Source organism: Taudactylus pleione, unplaced genomic scaffold (assembly GCF_031769625.1).
Source record: "Taudactylus pleione unplaced genomic scaffold, aTauple2 ptg000199l, whole genome shotgun sequence".
Classification (NCBI taxonomy): domain Eukaryota; kingdom Metazoa; phylum Chordata; class Amphibia; order Anura; family Myobatrachidae; genus Taudactylus; species Taudactylus pleione.
This window is the reverse complement of record NW_028284601.1, coordinates 11,582,254-11,602,484: the sequence shown is the minus strand read 5'-3', so window position 1 is coordinate 11,602,484 and position 20,231 is coordinate 11,582,254. Positions and strand designations below refer to the sequence as shown.

General features: G+C 39.0%; 1 protein-coding gene across 1 annotated transcript in view; it reads left to right on the top strand.

The window, feature by feature from the left end:
* Nucleotides 1-20,231, top strand: part of LOC148518797 (cytochrome P450 2G1-like) — a 79,609-nt gene that overhangs the window by 9,460 nt on the left and 49,918 nt on the right. Inside the window, exons 3-4 of the mRNA XM_088477112.1 lie at nucleotides 10,336-10,488; nucleotides 13,893-14,053. Coding sequence (XP_088333238.1) covers nucleotides 10,336-10,488; nucleotides 13,893-14,053 — 314 coding nt within the window. The remainder of the gene's footprint in view (nucleotides 1-10,335; nucleotides 10,489-13,892; nucleotides 14,054-20,231) is intronic.

Here is a 20,231-nt window from a genome sequence, read left to right as displayed (position 1 = left end):
CAACCTGCTAATGACTGCAATCAATGATCACAGGTCCCTATAGTAACAACCTGGTCGATTATCTGCATGGACGGTCGATAGACAATATTTTTATTGTCCATACTTGCCCATGCATCACAGGTCATTGGTGGGTTGGAAACCCTGAAAAATTCACGATATGAACGATAACTATATGATCATTATCATTCATATCGTGCATTTTATCGTACCGTGTGTACGCACCATTACATAATGTGTGTTTGCCCAACATTTCGGTTTACTTAACTGTTTTCAAGGACCTGAATCAAAAACAACATAATTCACTTACCTACAGTATATAGCCATGAATCACCCAGACAGTGCAGAGACAGGCCTCTCACACCCAGCAGCTGGACACGCTAATGATGTCATCAGGTGACACCCTCACTGTAGACCCACATTGATGACTCCCCCACACCCTACTGCCTGCCAGTCTGAGTTGCCTAAGGGATAGGTGTAAACAAAATAAACCACCACCAAAAATAAAGAACAAGAAAAAAAGGGAAATCCTGAATAACTTGCAGGTATAAATAGGAAAAAAACAGGGAAATCCTGAATAAATGCAGGTCTAACAGTACAAAAAAGGTCATAGACTCGTGCAACGGTGGTTGCCTATTAAAATGTCTCATATTAAGGTTTTTGAAGCCAGTGATGTCCACATGGACCACAAAGTCCCAGATTTTCCTTCCTCAATGGAAACAGGGCATCACACTTGAATCTTTGATTACATTTTAACTCTTTATCTCCACTAACAATAGGCCAGTAGTTCTTAGCTGTTTGCATGATGGTATTGCTGGAGAATGTGTAGGTATTTGGATATGGTATTTTGTTTCGATGTTGCTCATGTTTTTTTATAGAGAACCGACTCCCTGGAGAATGTCAGGGCCTTATTTTTAGCTTCCAGTAAAAGGCCCAGATGGTACCCACACAATAGAAATTTGGACATCATCAAATCCATTTCATGGTATCTTCCTCATTGCTGCATATTCTTCTAATTCACATGAATTGAGAAAATGGCAATCCATGTTTAAGCTGTGGAGGATGATGGCTCTTAAAGTCCAACAATGTGTTCCTATCAGTGGGTTTTTGATACAGTGTAGTCTGCAGCCCCATCGGACCCATCTGGATAAGTACATCCAGAAAGTGAATTTCCGTATCACTTATATCTGATGGAAATTTAATATTTGCAATCGAAATGTTGATAAATTCCAATGCTTGTAATAATGTTTCTCGGGTTCCTGACCAGATGATGAGGATATCGTCTATGTATCTGGTAAATAGAAAAATACATTTGGAGATCCAAGGTTGCAAAATAAATACGTCCTTTTCAACTTCAGACCTAAAACAATTTGCATATGAGGGGTCTACGCAGCTGCCCAGGGCACAACCCTGTAACTGTAAATAAAATGAATCGTCAAACAAAAAACAATTCTTAGTGAGCATAAAATCCAGAAGTGTAAGGAAAAAGTTTATCAGGGCCAGGATATTTCTAATTATTACATAGCAATCTCCTCACAGCTTGTATACCTTTAGAATGAGGAATGCTAATATATAAACTGTAATTTCAGGTTCTAGCTGGTAGTGTCCTTTTAAGAAAGGTTTCATGTGCCTGTACCAGCGGCTGGAGGTAGTTATCCAGGAATTGCAAGATTCTGTATATATGCACATTATACACTATATATAGAGATCAAATATACGTGTGTGTATGTAATATATACAATTCTGTGGTGAGAGGGGTTGGCCCTCGCATGAATTAGCCACATTCCTGTGGGATCAGCACCCTCCAAGGGACACTAAAGCAAATTCTGTGCAGTCTGCATCAGCAGTGGAGGTTTGGAACTCTGGGATTTGTGGGTTACACAGGTCTTGCTAGAAGTCATGACTGGATGACAGGTAGGGTTTAAAACCCCCCTCCCTTTTCTACTTGGTATGACCCCTCCCTTTCATGCACCTGAATAGTACTACCAGATTGATTGAGCAGCTAACATTTTTTTGTTTGTGGTCATGAGATGCATTTATGTATGTGCCTTTATCATGAGGCCTCACATTTGCCAAAATATATATGTGCCTTTATTATGAGGTCTTATAATTGGTATATATTACATTTGGGGTGAGCATTTGGGTGTAGGGTCCTCGAGGCCACTCTGGCTGGGCCTCCTCAGGGCATCGCCACTTAATACACATAGTTACTTTTCACATCACCTTTTATGTTTGTTTTTTTATTCATGTATTTTTTCACATATATTTTAACCACTTTTTCAACACTTATTAACTACTCGCACAAATCTATACTTTACACTGCACTGTCTGGGCTGGATGTTTTTTGGGGAGCTCTGTGCTCCAGATGTGAACACCTTAGTGTTAGGGACTGCTAGTGACAGAGAAGCTGTGACGAGGCCTAGCAGCTTCCCATGTATTTGCAAATGCATGCAACCATATAGTGTTCATATATTGTTGCAAGTATTGTTGCAAGTATAATTCAGTGTGCTGAGGAACAATAGGGAGTTAGACCCTCCTCACTTTTATACTTGGTATGACCCCTGATTGATTGAGCAGCTGCCATTATTTTATTTTTTCGTTTAGGGTTTAAAACTCTCATCCACGTGGTGCTCTGGGCACTGATGCTGAATAGCGGCCAGTGAGTAGCTCGGAGTCTCATTAGTGCCAGGGACTTTCTGAACTAGCTGTGCTAAGGAGCAAAGAAGATTGTGAATGCGTTCTACCACAACAGACTGAAAACTAGCACTTTGGTGCTTGGCGATTTACTTGCACCTGCATGTCTAATTACTGTGCCTGTTTGTCCCGGCTTCAGTCTGTGTATGTTAAAGTGTAGTGTCTGTTGCAATTAAAAGCACTGTTTCACCATGAACCTGCCTATTATGTGTCCTATTGACTACAACCCTGTTTCTCTAAAGAAAAAAAAAAAAAAAAATATATATATATATATAATGTGTATATATGCATAGATATGTAATGTGTATGTATGTATGTATGTATATATATATATATATATATATATATATATATATTGCAAAAAGATCCAGCACTCCCTTTAATCGGAATACTTAGCTGGTTGCCCCCACTCGTTACAATGCATAGATTCCATAAGGTACAGCACTCCACGCAAACAGCAGGCACCGCTTAGTAAATCAACATTTCAATGTATTATTATAGCATTTTATACAGTATACATATACTTTTTCTGGATACTCGGCACTCCTGCTAGTGTATACAGATTTCACTGGATGCCCATCCTTAGTGGTTAGCTGCAAATAGAATTTGTGAATAGGCAGCATTCTCAGTATTAGGATCAATAAAAGGTTGGAGGTCCCACTCCCCTCAAGTTCAACATTTCAAATGTAATATACATTTTTCATTGGGAACAATACAAACATATACATTCTTACCTTATACACATGTGAATAAACCCACCAGACTGTGTCGTCCCCACACCGTTTGTGTCCGGACTTCCGCTGACGTAATTGACTATGCACCTTGTCGCGGCAGGCATGACGTTAGACACCGGGAATGTTGCTTAGAATTTTGATTTGATTCTAATACTGAGTGCCGCCTATTAACAAATATTATATATACAGTGTATATATATATATATATATAATTAGTTATTCAACCAAATGAGGACACTCGCTATTAGAGAATTAAGTTAAGATATTGTATTCACAAAGAAGTCATCATCTGTCAATTTTTTAGCTCCGAAGGGTCTTTATCAAGACCAGTGCAAGAAAGATGTCAGCACAGCAAGCAGACAGGAAGCCTCCACATGCTGCTGTGGCTGAGGAGAGCAGGCCCCTATTTTTTTTGTCCTCCCACCCTGGAGTGTTGCGGGACACATGCAGGGGTACCACTAGTTTAGATCTAAGACCAAATCATTTTATTTATGGACTGTGTGATAGACTAAGCCAGAGCTGGTGGCTGCCAATCATAAAACATGTGAAACACCAATATGTCCAACACCACATGACTGAACCTAAGGACGCTATGCAATCACAATTTACTTATTGAGAATTTCCCAAAAATATCAAATGAAGAAACATTTGGCCCAAGAGATGCCGTGAAAAAAAATGCTGATATTTAGTGTGTTATGATTCAATAAAGTTTGGGTTAAAAGAGAAGCAAAAGAAGCAAACCTTCTGATTCTCTTACATGAAAAAGATTGCAGAACATAAAGTACATTTTCAAGAACACTGAGATGTCATGAAAACAAGTCAATATTGATTTGGCCTTACTAAAATAAGGGATACACAGTAAATGAACTGTGTGTCCTCTAAACATTTTGGCCAATGTTCCTGGGACATTTCCAGCACTGTGTATACAATATTCTTGATTAAAGTACTTAGAACAGTTTTCATCAGTTATATATTAATACATTTCACAATTGTTCAGACATGCAAAAAATACTTTGCTAACTTTATAACACAAAGGTGTTGATATTTGTTATAAAATATGCTTTGTTTTAACCGGTAAGTGATGTGAACAGACCTGCACTCTTCTGGTGACCTATGTATATACAATAAACACTGACTAAATTATCAATTTGATTCTGGTATTTACATAATTAATTTAGCCTCATCTGAGACCACTATTACCCTGTCACAAAATCATACTCTGAACCCTAGTGATAATCCTTGAATATATATTCCTTTTTAATAGTAAATGTTGCTGAAATTTTACAGATCTGGATCGAGACTCTCCTGACTCCTGTGCCAAATTTACCATTGTAAACTGTGCTAAGTAATACATTAGATGTAGGCTAATATAATATGTTGCATTTAACATATAATATTGGAAGCTTTGAATAGTGTCATACAAGTAGGGCATAGTGCTGTCCCAAACACCCATTCTGGGGACACAGCCAAACTAATTCTGCCCAAGTTGAACTTGATATGGTCTTTGACATATAAGGAAGAGGTTACATCTGTAGATACTTTGAATTAACTGTCCCTTACTCTGATAACTGAGTAGACTAATGTGCTCTAAAAGAGACAGTAGCTTAGCGTGAGTTAGTCTACTAGAGTTAAACTTTGTAAATCCCCTGCCAGGCCTAGTGCTGTTAACTAATTCTACCCATGCTGTGCACTCATTACAGTGCTGTGTTTGACACCTGTGGTTAAGTAGTTTTGTACCATTTCTGTACTCCTGACATGTGCAAAAAATGTTGTACTTTTTTATATGTTCCTGCTCTTATTACTTATTTACTAAGAATCAAGTTTGTCCGTGATTAAACATGATTGCTATTTAGCAAGTATTGTGTTTTCCGATGATGTATGGAATCATGTCTCCAAATATGTGAGTTCAGTCTTTTTGGACTGAAATGTGTAGACCTGCCTGTCAGCTGCGTGTTCATCAGAAGCACTGCACAGATCACACTGATCTGTGCAGGCTTCTGTGTGCTATAGTTAAGAGTTTATTTTTAAAAAAACAAACTGTGTGGGCTCCATCTGAAAAGCATTACCAGCACCAGACTTTTGAGCCTGTTCTGGTTATATGTAATCCAAAACACACGCCGGGAAGATTAAAGTTTTTCAATCTGAAACTGACTGGAGGACCCAAACAGGGACCTTAATGCATTCGTAACCATTAATCTTACTCACACACATTATTCTCTTTAGCAATCAGTATATCTGGTCAAATGGCACAGCTCTCCCTCAACATTGTATGCATATTGTATTAACCCTGATAGAGATTGGGACATCTCTGTACAGATCTGCAGCTGACCCTAAATCACCATAAAATTTAGTGCATGGTTCTCCCCCCTACAATTGCATAACACTCTGTATTAATATAATCATTGATTAGAATAAACATTAGCAACAAAATTATCTCACAATAACAAGTATAGCCGTAATTAGCATGAGATCAGGCGATTATAATCCACACAGTAATAAAGACTCAACACTTAGCATGTCACCACTTGAACCTGGGAGTGAGCCTAATGTGGGAAGTAATCACATCTTGATCTACAGGCCCACACCTTAGACAGCCTGGCAGCAGGTACTGGAATACACCCAAAGGGGTAAATTTACTAAGATGAGAGTTTTTAGAAGTGGAGATGTTGCCCATGGAAATCAATCAGATTCTAGCTATTATCTTCCAGAAGGTGCTAGTTAAATGTTAAGTAGAATCTGAATGGTTGCTGTGGGCAACATCTCCACTTCTAAAAATTGTCATCTTTGTACAGTTACCCCAAAGACTATAACATGAAATGACTTCAGAAATTGACATGTGTCTTGACTCTGAGTCAGACAAGAAAAGGTAGAAGCAAGTAATACTAATAGGGGAATTCAATATGGAGCGAAAACTTAGTTTTTTGCGTTAATATCGCACCTATGACGTAATTATCGCAGGTTTTGCTTTTACACTGTATTCAATTTCAAAGACTTTTCGCAGGTTCGAAAAGTCTTTGAAAAAAAACGGGGATAACTTTTCACCACTGAATAGGTGGCGACAAAAAGTGCAGAATTGGGGTTTAGGGGTGCAGGCTTAAAAAAAATAGCCTGCACCCCTGGGAATGACATTTTATAAAGAACTGTGTCAAAAAAAAAAATATAAAAAAAATAGGGACACCACAAAAAATTAATTAAAAAATTGGGGTAAAAAAAAAAATGGGAAAAAAGAGTTTAAGAATAGGGAAATAGGTTCAGGGCTTTTCTGCAAGTATGCGGCAGGTGTATTCTAGAATAGGCTATTAGCGGCAGGTGCATAGTTGCAGAATTTTTAAAAACTTACTTTAGGGACATAAAAATATGCTAGTACCCATTTTCATGTACCCCAAATTTGATGGGACCACTTAAAAACCAAAAAAAAACACCTAAGTGCTCTTCTGCAACACTTCTTCAATGTCGGGAAAAAAACACCTGCTTTGGCTATTTAAATCCCCGACTTTCATTTGCAGGCTAAAACGGGGGTACCCATAGTGATCCCCCATGTTTTTACAACTTTAGGGGGGTCCTACAATTTTTTCAAGGAAAATTTCGTTTTTTTACGCAGATCCCACTTCGCAGGTACAGTACCTGCTTTTGGAGGTTTTATATTGAATACGGTGATAAAGCGGGCATGCGCCCTATACTTTATCCCTGAAAAATCTCCGATGTGGAGCGAAAAGTCCAGCACGGACTTTTCACTCCCATATTGAATACCCCTTTAAGTACAGTGATTTTTAAACACATATTCCAAAATATTTATCTTACAATAAAAAATAATGGGGAGTTTTCAAAACATTTAGGAGAAAAATGGTGTTTGATGTAGTACTTTCATTCCAACCGTAATGGCTTCAAATGTGCGAAGAAGAAGAGAGGAGTATTCCCAGTTATGTTACACAGATCAAGGCCAGAGCTCTAGCTCAAAAGTACCGCTGTACTAATGCCCAGCCCCTGATTTAGCACAGTGCAGTATTTAGATTGTTTGACAGATTTTTTTTTCTGGTAGCAAGTGTTATCCCTCTGGAATTGGCAGCTCTCATTTTGATGCTGGGAGTTACATCTGCCATTTTCTACTGTAGCTCTTATATATTAGAATGTCAGCTTTCTTCTGTTAAAATAAATCAAACAAGACCAGAATACAGTATTGTGTGGTGGTGGTGGCTGGATTTCAAAGTAAAACCATTTCTACCTTTGCCACCTCAATGTGCTATCACCTAGTATGGTGTCAGTTAAAAAAGAGAATATTGTAATTGTACTCATTGTTTAGTGTCTGAAGTACACAGCTGTACTGCTATTGCTGTGGATACATTTAAACAGGAGCATTTTATTAATAGTGCTGGCAGAAGTCTACTATTTAAGAAGATCTAGTCAAAGTAAAGCGTACTGATAATAATATCAATGAGATGAATTCTTACAAATATCCAAGATTACAGTACATGCACCACACACAATGGCAAGAAAAGTTTTATTATGAGAATATTTTTTACTAGTAGTGACACAGCTAAAAATGTGACCATTACTCCTGGTCCAATTTATTTTTATTCTTTTCTTTGGTCCCTTACCTGTGCTAATTCAAATGTTCCAAGAGCATGACCTTCAGGAGAGAAGATTGTGTGATAAATTAGGTTATTCATTCCCCAGCTACCTATGGAATGTATGCAATTTATTCAGAAATGTGTGGGTTCAGTTTACCGAAATAGGAACACACACCTGAACTTAGGGGTTCCAAATGCCAGTTTGGATTCGCTTTGAGTTTCCGAGTAGAACAAAGTCCTCGCTCAGGTCTTGTTGCAATTCGGAACTTGGATTTAAAAACTTGATCTTGCATATTTTGGATTGCATTAAAGTCCAGCCCACATGATTTCAGGCACTGTGAGATGGTCAATATTGACTGGAAATGAATGATATTCATGTTAATAATACTAAGGGAACAAAAATGGCTCACAATGCAACTATTTCAGCTGTTTTTTCAAAACCAGATTTGAACCAAAACACTTGCGGGTTTAGTATTAAACAAATCAGTCACTAATCAGGTCTAATAAGATATACCCTCATGTACTAGACAATAAAAATAAAACTGTGTGGATATGTATAGTATGTAATAGTACTAATTGATGAGACAAAATCATAACATACGTGGTTCTCCAGGACTGCAACTCAAGCATGAATATATGATATAAATAAATACTATACTCCCACAGAAATACCTGATATCAATAAGAATAATCTGGCAAGGGACTCTGAAGCTGTAAATATAAAGAAAACTTAAGGTGAGATGTGCTCACGATCCGACCTGAGGCACGATTTCCCCGGAACTCTCCCCAGGCAGCTCCCCGGCAGTCGTGGTCACGATTTGGAGTAAAAAATGTCCAATCTGACTTAAGATCCATCGTGCATCCAGTGCATTGTGTCCCAGATTGGCAAATCTGCCCTACAGCATGGCATATCTGAAGATGCAATGTACGATGAGTGGGGACGTGCATTGGCATCGTGATCGTGAGTGGAAACTCACGATTTGGCCATATTTTACATGATTTGTCATCATGATTTGTCGAAATTGCCCAAATCGGGTAAAAAATCGCTATGTGTGCATGCACCTTTAGAGTATGGGCCTGATTCTGAGTTACACACAAGTCTGAAGACAGCAACATCTTATTTATTTATATTGAGCAAACTGTACATATTTTGCATCTGAAATGAATGAGTCACGTGCATGCCAGTTGCTTCTCACAGTTAGCTGAATAGGCTTTACTAGTTGGCAATTGGGTGAACGCAGGGCATGTAATTGGAATGCATGCCATTTTCAGGCAGCTCTCCTGCATAAATCATGGGGTAGATATAAGTACCTTTTTATTAGTGATGATGAATACTCTCACAGAGTAATGGCTGGATGTGGTTTTGTCACATAGAAGCATATGGCTAAGAATATGGGCAGATATTCGTATAGGACTTCCAATGGCTAAAGGTATCCAGAATTGCGACCTAATATGCACACAATACATAGTCATATCAAAGAATGTAACCCAATATGTCCTCTAGCAAGAGGTTCAGTAACAGTCAAATTATATTTTTCTCAATTTATAGTAGAGATGAGCTGTTCAGTTTTGTTTTGGTTTGGTTATGTTTGGATCTAAAAACAGAATCTTATTGGTATCCAGGTGTCACATGTTTTAGATAGCCAATGAGATAAATATGAACGTGTGCAAATTTTGGTGAAAAGAACAGATTAGAGCCAAACTGCTCATCTCTAGTTTATAGTAGTAATAATTGTTCAGACTGCTCTGTGGAGTTAATCAAGGTAAACAAGTCACAATCATAGGTTAGGGACAGAGAGAGGAATCCAAAAAAGTATCCACCACTGTAGCATAACTAACACTGGCAATGAGGCTAATCACTCTCCTGGTCACTCAGCATGTTCACAAAGAAAGGAGCACTTTTTATATTTTCTGAGCTGTACACCTTTCACTGAAATATCATAACGGTACAGAAAGAATTGTTTTCTTGCTGAGCATGTCCAACTAAATATTCCTGTATATCAGACATCCCAATGTGTCCCAATAACGTGTCATCCAAAGCAGTACTACTGCTACAAATACATCAAAGCAAGATGTACAATGAAAAATTCTATTGTGTTGTGGCAAGCCTCCCTATTCCACTGTAAATGACCCCAGTGATGAATGTTTAGGTATACAACTTACATGATAAATATTCCCTATAAAATGAAAAATCTGGAAAGGATGGAGTTAAGTTTATCCTGAGGACACCACTCTGAAGGACTTCATTAACCAACTGTTTGCAAACAAGTTCAATTTTAAAACTATCATTTACAGATCTCACAGCTGAGAATATATCATGGGATCTATTTTGCTGTTCACAGGCCTGGCTTTTACCACCAACATGAAGAGGTGGAGGGAGCTCCGTCGGTTCTCTATGCCCGTTTTGCGTGACTTGGGCCTTGGGAAAAGGAGTACTGAAGATCGCATTCAGGAAGAGATTCAATTCCTGGTGGCAAAGCTGAAGAAAACTCAAGGTTAGTACAGAAGACATACAATCAGAGGATATGCAGTAAGTGTAAAAAAATATTGGATAAAATTATTTCGGCTATATGGTGGAACTTGTTTGCAAGTACTTTTTCAGAGCATTCCTGCTTATTTTTCCCCAGTTCTGTTCTATGGTAGTTTATAAGTCCTTTTATGCCCTGAGGGAGGAATCATAAAGCACCAGAAATGTTTGTGGAATGTAATTATATTTCAATAAACCATTTTTAAAAGACCTTAAAGAGTTTAGTGATTTATTAAACAGAAGAAAATAAAGTGTGGAGGGGGGGGGACTGGTCATAACAAAACAATTTGGCAAATATGATATACAATTTTCTTTTTTGTGTTTGTAACCCATTTTAAATAAAGTTGTCTAGTAATAGTGCCACCCCTCCAATATTTAAAGCTGTCCAATCAATTTAAACATCCTCCCTGCAGTTTCCCATATTATTGCCTAGGTGCAAAATTGCACCTTAAATTTTAACTGTAAATGGTTCTCAAAAAAACAAAGTATACAATCTTGAGTACAAAATACAACACGAAATCATAGCATAAGTGTATAAAGCATAAGTAAAACATTGTTATAACATTTTTATTTTACTAGTACTGTTAAGAAAAGTATTTGAACATCTGGGTGATATGGGAGACCTCACTTTATACAGTTACCCATAAAGTGCCAGGAGAGTGCCTATAATAACCATCTGTCCAGAACCAGGAACTAGCACAATGCTTTTAAAAACCGATTGCAGAGAGCTAGGAACTAGTGCTATACATGTACTTATCAACTGTCCTTAGCCAGGAACTAGTTTTTGCTCTTAAGTGCGGTAATTACAGATCAATTCCTAGCACTGTGTCTGTAATCATCTGCTCAAAGCCAGAAACTATTACTGTACATACTGAATAATCAGTAACTTCCCAGAGCATAGAACTAGCTCATTGCTTGTATCCATGGATATGTATTTGCACCAGTGGTCGAAGCAGGGGACACATCTCGATCGGCGGCAGCAGACACGCTGGCATGTAGCCGGGACAAAGCATCCGGTCCTGGCTACAGTCAGCACACACTGGCTGCCAGCCAATCGCAAGGCTCGTGGCCGCAAGCCAATCACGGGGCTCGCAGCCGCCAGCCAATCACAGGGCTCGTGGCAGCCAGCCACTGAGAAACTGCCAAGTAGTATCTTCTCATTGGCTCACACAACTGCACCAGCAACATGGGACCTGGTGCTCCTGAGTCCTGGCAGCTCCGTTCCAGCAGCGCACTGAGTGCAGGACAGAGGTAAATAGTGAGAGGGAATAGAGAGAGGGGAGGATGTGAGAGGGAATAGAGAGAGGGGCAGACAGAGGGAGGCAGGCAGTTAGTATTGTAGGGGGTGACAGAGAGGGAATTAGTGAGAAGGGCAGGGTGTGAGAGAGGGGAGCAGGCAGGAAGAGTGGGGGGGGGTGAGACATACAATGGGCTGATATGGAAGCAGGGGCCCAAGGGGAGGGGGGGGGGAAGAGATTCACTCGCCATACCCCCACCTCTAAATTCCCACTTTGAGCACTGATTTGCACCAACAGCTACAAATATATTTCCACTACTTTATGTATCAAGTATATCCTACACTGTTTCATGTAATTGTTTACATCAAGATTGTATAAATTTTCAATGCTGGATAATATCTAACAGATTTATAAATATATAATAAGTAAAACTGTTTCTCAAATGTCCCCAATGTGCCTATGAAACGTTACTGAAAACTATTTACTGACCTGAATCACTACCGTATTCAACTGTGATTACAGACGCAATTGGCTGATTGTTGCGTTCTGCAACGCAATGTGCGAACTAGCTATTGTGATCAGGACTGCTATTACAGTGACTATGCAGACCCATCGCAGAGTGATTGACAGGAAGCGCCATTTGTGGGTGGTGATGGGGGGTGGTTGGTCGAATGCAGGCATGCCAGTGCATTTCAACGCCGTTGAAGGGGTGTGCATAAATTTTCCACTGCAATGGCCTACGCAGTCTGAGGTCATATACCGTGTGTGGTTAGCAATTTCCAAGTAAAGTCAGGGCTTGTGCAAGTGTGCGTGAGGCTGAGATGGTACTCTATTGTACCAATGGTTTTGCAGTGTTGCTAAACATTGCGTATGTGTGCTAAGTAAAGTGAGTGGCCTTGTGTAGTGCTGCATTGGGATAGCGATCGCGATGTATTAGCATACTATCGCAGAACTGAACTGAACTGCGAGCTTAATCGCTTTTGCAAATGCAGTTGCATACAGTAGTGAATCAGGCCCTTAGTACGTCAGCATCAAAAGCAACAGTGCAAGCAGTTTCTCAGTTTGATATATACAGTATGTCCCATAGGCAGGTAGACCAACCATCCCACTGTGGTAGACTAACCATCACATTGTGGTAAAAAATCTATTGTATTTTCAAAAAAAGCCACATTAGAGCAATGTTTCTGGACAATGCAGGGTCCTGTCGTCAGACTGTCATAAACATGAATACCTTATAGCCCCACCAGAGTGATGAACGCTATCCCAGAGGCTGGAGCCGCGCTTCCGTACACCGGGTCGCTGCTCAGTGACATAGGTTGTGATGCGCCTGCTGTTTGCCAAGCAACCTGGTGCTGTCTCCTCCTCCAGGAAGCGGCTGAAAAAATTATTATAGAAAAAATTAATAGGCTACTGAATAATATGATGCACATTAAATCAAGCTTATCTCTTCCTAAGTATATAAGACTATGGCCCACAGTTATTAACGGGTTTTATAACCAAAACGAGTAAGACATTTCACTCTGTATAATAAATGGTGCTCCAACCAATCATCCCAACAGTTGACAGTTGGAAACTGTTTGACTGGAGCACCATTTATTATGCACAGTGAAATTTATCACTCATTTTGGTGATAAAACTAGTTAATAAATGAGGCCCTAAATATGTAGCATTGTCAGAAAAAAAATACTTAGTGGAATCCATAGTAATACTAGGGCAGTGGTTCTCAAACTCGGTCCTCAGGACCCCACACAGTTCACGTTTTGCAGGTCACCCAGAAGGTGCACAGGTGTATTCATTACTCACTGATTTTAAAGATCTACTGGTGGAGCTAATTATTTCACTTGTGATTCTGTGAGACCTGGAAAACATGCACTGTTTGGGGTCCTTGAGAACCTGTGTACTAGGTAGATAACTCCAGGGATAAACTAATTGGTAAAGTACCCTATAGAGTCTGTCCCAGGAAAATATGGTAAACATCTGGCAAAATGAATCATCACAGGCTATAAAGCACACACAAGTAAAGAACATAAGTAACATCATAAAACTAATTTTCAGGATAAATATTCCTTTATCCTTACAGTATCTGTTAATAAGGTAAGATTAAAACTTTCATATTTTTTTGCATACCTTCCAGAATCATTCATTGATCCTCGACACAGTTTCAGCAAAGCTGTTTGTAATATCATTTTCTCCATCATGTTTGGAAATCATCATAAATATGAGGACAAGGACATAGATACTGTTTTATCTTGTATAAATGAAGCATTGGTGACTATGAGCTCGGCCTGGGGACAGGTAACCATTTCATTATTTTTACAAGGTACATGTATTAAAGCAGGAAAGGAACAAGCATTGCCAGACCCTATAGCAAAATCTGGGTAGGGAACCAATGACTTTGCTGCAGTTTTCCTGGCCAACAAACCTGCTCTAGAGAACTATTTAAAGATTCTGGAAGAACTATTAGAGGTTATTAACTTGAACTTGATAACTGAATCTTTGAGTGCCACCTTCTATTTACTCTTGAGGACTATATATGTATATAAAACTAGTGTGCAGCAGTGGCACTCAAATAATTAATAAATCCAAGACCAAGTTATCAATATGATTCTTCATATCTGCTCTATGTTATTTTCTCATGGATATATAAAAGACTAAAACAATGTTGTTTGGTCATATTGTCAAGTAATCACTATCTTAATAAAGAACAAAACTTCATTCCATGAAGGTTGAGTTGGTGCAAATCCTTCCCATTTCCTGCACTTGGGTGAGTGCTATTATAAGCTTGAGATAAGACTTTCAGCCTTTGTGAATGATAGTAGAATCTACTGCTACTTTTACATCTGACTCCTGGGTCACACCCGGGATTATGTTCACGTGTCCATCCTGGGTCTGGGTCGGGTTATCAGTCTGACAGGGGTATCAGCCAGGTCGGCTGACACCCCAGTCAGACTGGCAACCTGACACGGCACTGATGCAAGATCGATGATATCATGGACATCATGTGGTGAGCTGATGCTTGGAGATGAGATGTCAAAGTGCTGGCTCTTCCTATGCAGAGAATGTGACCCGGTTCGCAACAACCCGGGTTACACTTTCACACTGCATCATTAGCAGAGTTGAGTTAGCGTTCAACCCTTCTCAGGACCAGGGTTGAAATACTGGGTTACTCGACCCAGCTTATTTCAACCCTGCCCTTTCCCACTGCACATTAAACCAAGTTGCTGCACGTTCATGTGCAATAACCCAGGTTATTGCTTGTAGTATAAAATGGGTATAAGTAAGCTGAGGGTTTAGACCTCAGGAGGTCTTATTAATCAACACTTCCGAGACTGATGTTTCTTTTATCAGAGTTATCCCCATCCTCCCTCATTAATGTTTTTATTTTATAAGTTCTTGCTAACTTATTTTGTTGGGTAGAATGGAGCATCAGATGGTCAGTCACTGCAGTGCATAGCTGGTACAGTATAATGCCTCTAGAAGAATTAGGGTGGGGGTTCCTTCAAATTGTTGCTATATAGCCTGAGTTTTGCATATCATTTATTTCTTACTAGCTGGTTCATGTCATGAAATTGGAGAAAATATGTCTTTGTTTGGGGGAACTCATATATATATTGATCAATTAAAAAGTAACATTTATTAAGCCTTAATTAAGATAGGATGGAATATTTGCTTAATATATATATATATATATATATATATATATATATCCAAAGTGGGGCAATACTTACATCTTCAATGAAATAATTAATCACTGGGGTGTCTCCCAAATCCACTTGCATAGATAAAACCATAGAAAGATTTCACAAAAAATCTTGTAATTGAAAAAATATATCCTAATATGCGCTTAAATGCAAAGATCCCTTTCAATTACGGAAAGAAATGGAGGCGTGGCACTTATCAAACAGCAGCTGTAGGAGGAGAGTGTTAAGCTCCTCAATACATCATATATAACCACAACAAGAAAACAGCGCTTATGGAGACTATAGTATGGCTATTGTTACGTATCATATACACATGGCCTGGTCAAAAAACAATTTGTTAAGAACATATAAAATCATGAACATCAAATAAAAAATTAAATATGCAATTTGCAGATAATGGGATTTGCCCCACAACACAAGTATGAGTCACTGAGTCCAGCAGCAATAATGTACCCGGTGTTATTCCCAGTAGATGAGAGTAAAATGTTACCAAGTGGGCACTGTAGCAAGAAGTCCTTGCATATGATGTTTGTCCAACTTGGATTGGTCTTTTAAAGAAATATACTTGACTCCAAATTCCTGGTCTGGGAAGCTTATTTAGATGTCCTCCAAGTGCTCTGGTATGTGGGGGGTCTGATTGGCAAGGCTCAATGTGTTTCCGTGAGGAAGTTACCCGCACCTTTGTCAGGAGCAAATGAATGAATAAGCCATGTAGATACTGCTATTTAAGCTGCTTTGATTGCATAATTAATTACAGATGCATATAATCAATTAAACAGGTCATATGTTAAAATCAATAGGATTTTTTTATTTTTTAAGTAATAATACCCGATAAAATGAAGGCAATCATATGAGGGATCACACTGATATAAAAAAGTACAAAAACGAGTGTTCCTACCATATATAATAAAGGGAATACTCCTGTATGTTCATTCTTAGTTGCGGTCACGTGAGCGGCTTCCCAATCACGTGACCCACAGTTTCTTAAGCATTCATGATAGGTCAGATGATGTCATGTGACCTGAATGCAATTGGAGGCATTGACATTGTGAACTAGAATGAGTTGGTCTAGATATTTACTTTCACAGTTACCATCATGTGACCTGTTCAAGCCTCATATAGGATAAATAGATATTAAGAAACTCCTACAATGATATGAATATACAGCTCACGTTATGAAACATAGATAAACAGAAGAAACAATGAGAATTAAGTGTACTCACCTAACTCACAAAGTTAGTTGTAATAATATATATCATGTGAGAAATATATGAAATATGTAGCAGATTTGAACAGAAAAAGATACACATCATTAGAAGTTAAATTATAGCAATATATAAAAAAATCCAAATTTTATTAAAAACTATGAATAGAAACTTAAATAAATAGTTATTTATAAGAAACCCATCACACCAATAATTTATAATGATATAGGACCTCATTCAGACCCGCTTGCAAGCGCCGAGCGCTCACAAGTGGGTCGAAGTTCAGGCCCTGTGCACGTGCGTTCGCAAGCTCCGGAGCGAGAGAGAAATTCTCTTGCTACGGAGCTCACTACAAAAGGGGCGGCTGTCAATGTTGATCGACAGCTGAACCCGTTGTGTAGGCATGTTGGGGGGGTGGTTTCACAAACTGAGGCGTTCCTTAAGGAATGCCTGCCATTTTGTGGGCGGCCGCACTGACATCAGCAGTGATGTCAGTGGGGAGCTTCCTGCTCGATCAGAGCAGGAAGCTCCCTGGGGCTTGTGGTTACCGAGACCCAACCTTAGGGTCTTGTCGCAAGCCCCGATGGTCGCGATGGTCTTGACCATCGCGACCATCAACCTGGTCGGTCGTTAAAGCTGTGGGTGGTAACCAACAGCTTAGCTAGCGACCAGGAGGCCGCACTTCAAACCACAAGCGGCCGCCCTCATTCAGAGTGACCGCTCATATTTTGTGAGCGCCTCTGAATGAGGGCCATAATTCATACCATTAGTGACTATATAGTCATGTCAAAATGTAATATAAAATATTGGTTATATTGATGTTCAGAGTAGTTGAATTATAAATGTTGACAATATTACATAATTCAATCAGGCAATAAAGAAGCACAAGGATTAGTCTAGCTATATATATATATATATATATATATATATACATATATATATAGAGAGAGAGAGAGAGAGAGAGATATGCATACATGCACATATACATATACAAATATAAGACATTTACCAATCCTCCCTAAATGACATCCCATCTTATAGTTATTTAGCATTTAGTATTCAGAAGAAAACAGAGGTCAGAGGGATAATAGTAACTTAGTTTAAGAATCACATAATTGATATTGTTTAGCTGTGGTTAAATCCTAGTCAGGAGAAAGAAACAGAGAATGGGAATACTCTGAGAGGGTCAACCCTCTAGGAAGATAACTTTTATATCCTAATATTCCATCCCAAGTCGTCTTATACCAGCAAAAACTTATTCAGATCCCAAGCGAATAAGTCATATTAATAAGCACATTTAAATGGTGATGGGGAACCTATCTACTATGTATGGCCTACAGGTCAGTCTTATCACATTATGTTGTTTAACTCTATGGATTCATTCAGACCATCTGGATAGAGGGCGTTTAACTTAATCCAATAGACCTCCTGGCGACATGAGGTTCTATACCTATCTCCCCCATGTGTTGATTGGGGGAAATGTTCTAAGGCAACTATTTTCAGGCTACGACTATCTCCACTGTGTACCTGAGAGAAGTGTCTTGGTATGCTGTGGTTGGCCAGGTTGTTAATGATGTGACGATATTGAAATTGAACCTCTATATACCCCTGCCTGTACCTTCTAAAATCCTACCTATAAACCTCTAAGGATGATGCTAATTTGCATACGCAGTCATACAGTAAATAAAAGACTCCAGACTTGGAACGTGTGGTTCCGAAGCACAAAGTATTATTCATGTAAAAGTACAGTCAGTTACACGCTATTGATCTATACACAATTCGGTGCAAAGGAATTATACAGACCCCAAGTACAGTATACATACGCAGTGCTTCCGGACCAGATGATAGGCGTCAGCAAGAAACCCCGTCATCATTCAGCATTCAGCAAGAAGACTAAAGATCCAGTGTTTGAGCACACATATTTATACCCCCCCCCATAATAGACAGGACAATAGAGAAGTTTGTTGCTGATGCTATTGGTTCCAAAGGGGGGGAGCATCTGTTACAGAGCATTTAACAGGCTGGTTCAAATAGACTCATCCCAGCCTCTAACAACTGGGGGTCTCTGCCCTCCAGCCCCCATGCAATATCCTAACAGTTGTTCATAATATACATTTTATTGCTTGAAGTCTCTGCGGTCCATAAGTTGAGAATGCATGATGCGATCTCCACACCGATAATACCGGAATTCTGTTGAAAGAGTACGCATCAGTACAAAACCAAACACTGCTTTCTTCGCATGTATAAAACCTTAGTTATCAAATATCTTTATTTGTTTAAATCTTATACTTTTAAAGCTTATTAAACCTTTTATGTGGATATGTAATGTGTGAGTAAGCGGGGTTTGATATAAAGACGCTAGTTAACTTGGGGCAGATGCGTGCGCATGAAGCTAATAAAACAGTGTTTTCATACAAGGTCTTATGCATTTGCTAATATGCGACTAGTTAACAGCGCAATTGTGCATATTAATGTGTGTATGAGGAATGGTGCACTTAAATCTCACTTACTAAGTGAATACCTAGCAGTGTTGAATGCTGAGCCTTATAGTTCCACATGCCCCCTCTCTCAGCAGCCCCCACCTTTCCCAGGCTCAAAAGAAAATGCCCTTTATTCTCCCAGACTCTTGTGTGAATGCAAATAGCACAGCTACAAGACCCAAACCTAAGATAACATTCTTGGCTTTGAAGTTATTTCACTGCAGGTAGCTTGCTAATGTAAGGTGTGCATTCGAGCCAGGCCACCTGGAGTGAGAGCAGACATTATCCAGGAAGCTTATCTACACAGGCTAGTTGTCACGTGGCCATTTGCTCTGTTCTAGCTAATGCAATATATAATAATATGCACTTTATCCAAAACACCCAAACTACTTAAAGTCATGAAATGGGCTTTTGGTGAATCGCCATAACTTATTGCGATGGTCACAGATGCAATCGCATGATGCTAATAGTATTATCGCCACATGTACTAAAGTGTGAGTTTATCTAAAATGGCGCTTAGGCGGCCATTCGCAAAAGGGCGTCTTGCGGCTAGTCACAAGATGGTGTCGCTGCGATTCAATTTTAAACTGATCTTGTCTCAGCCAATAATCCAGTTTCGACAGTCCACCCTTTGATAGCGAACAACGTGCTATCACAATCTGCTATTAGAATTTAATTTAGGCTTACAGTTACATATTATTTAGTGTTATTATGGGATGGCACAAGGTGGTTCTTAATCCATCAATAATGTGTCTCTGAATGGGGACATAAAACTACTATTATAAGCACACCGCGGATCTTGGAAGATCATGTAAAAGGTGTGGGGATGCACCAGTCTAATAAATGCAGTCTTGAAGGGGAATTTAGACTTTACATTATCTGAGGTGTTTTAAAAATAACATTTCAATAATAGATTCTATGCATGTCTAAATATAATACATTAAATGATGGTATTTCCTAGCTCAGGGTTGTAATGCAGTTCTGTATTTACCTCGGTATTCATACTGGCCACCATCATAATTTCATTCTTTCGTTTTACTCTATTTTTACATTTTCCACACTTCAACACAATAGGAACACACCGGAC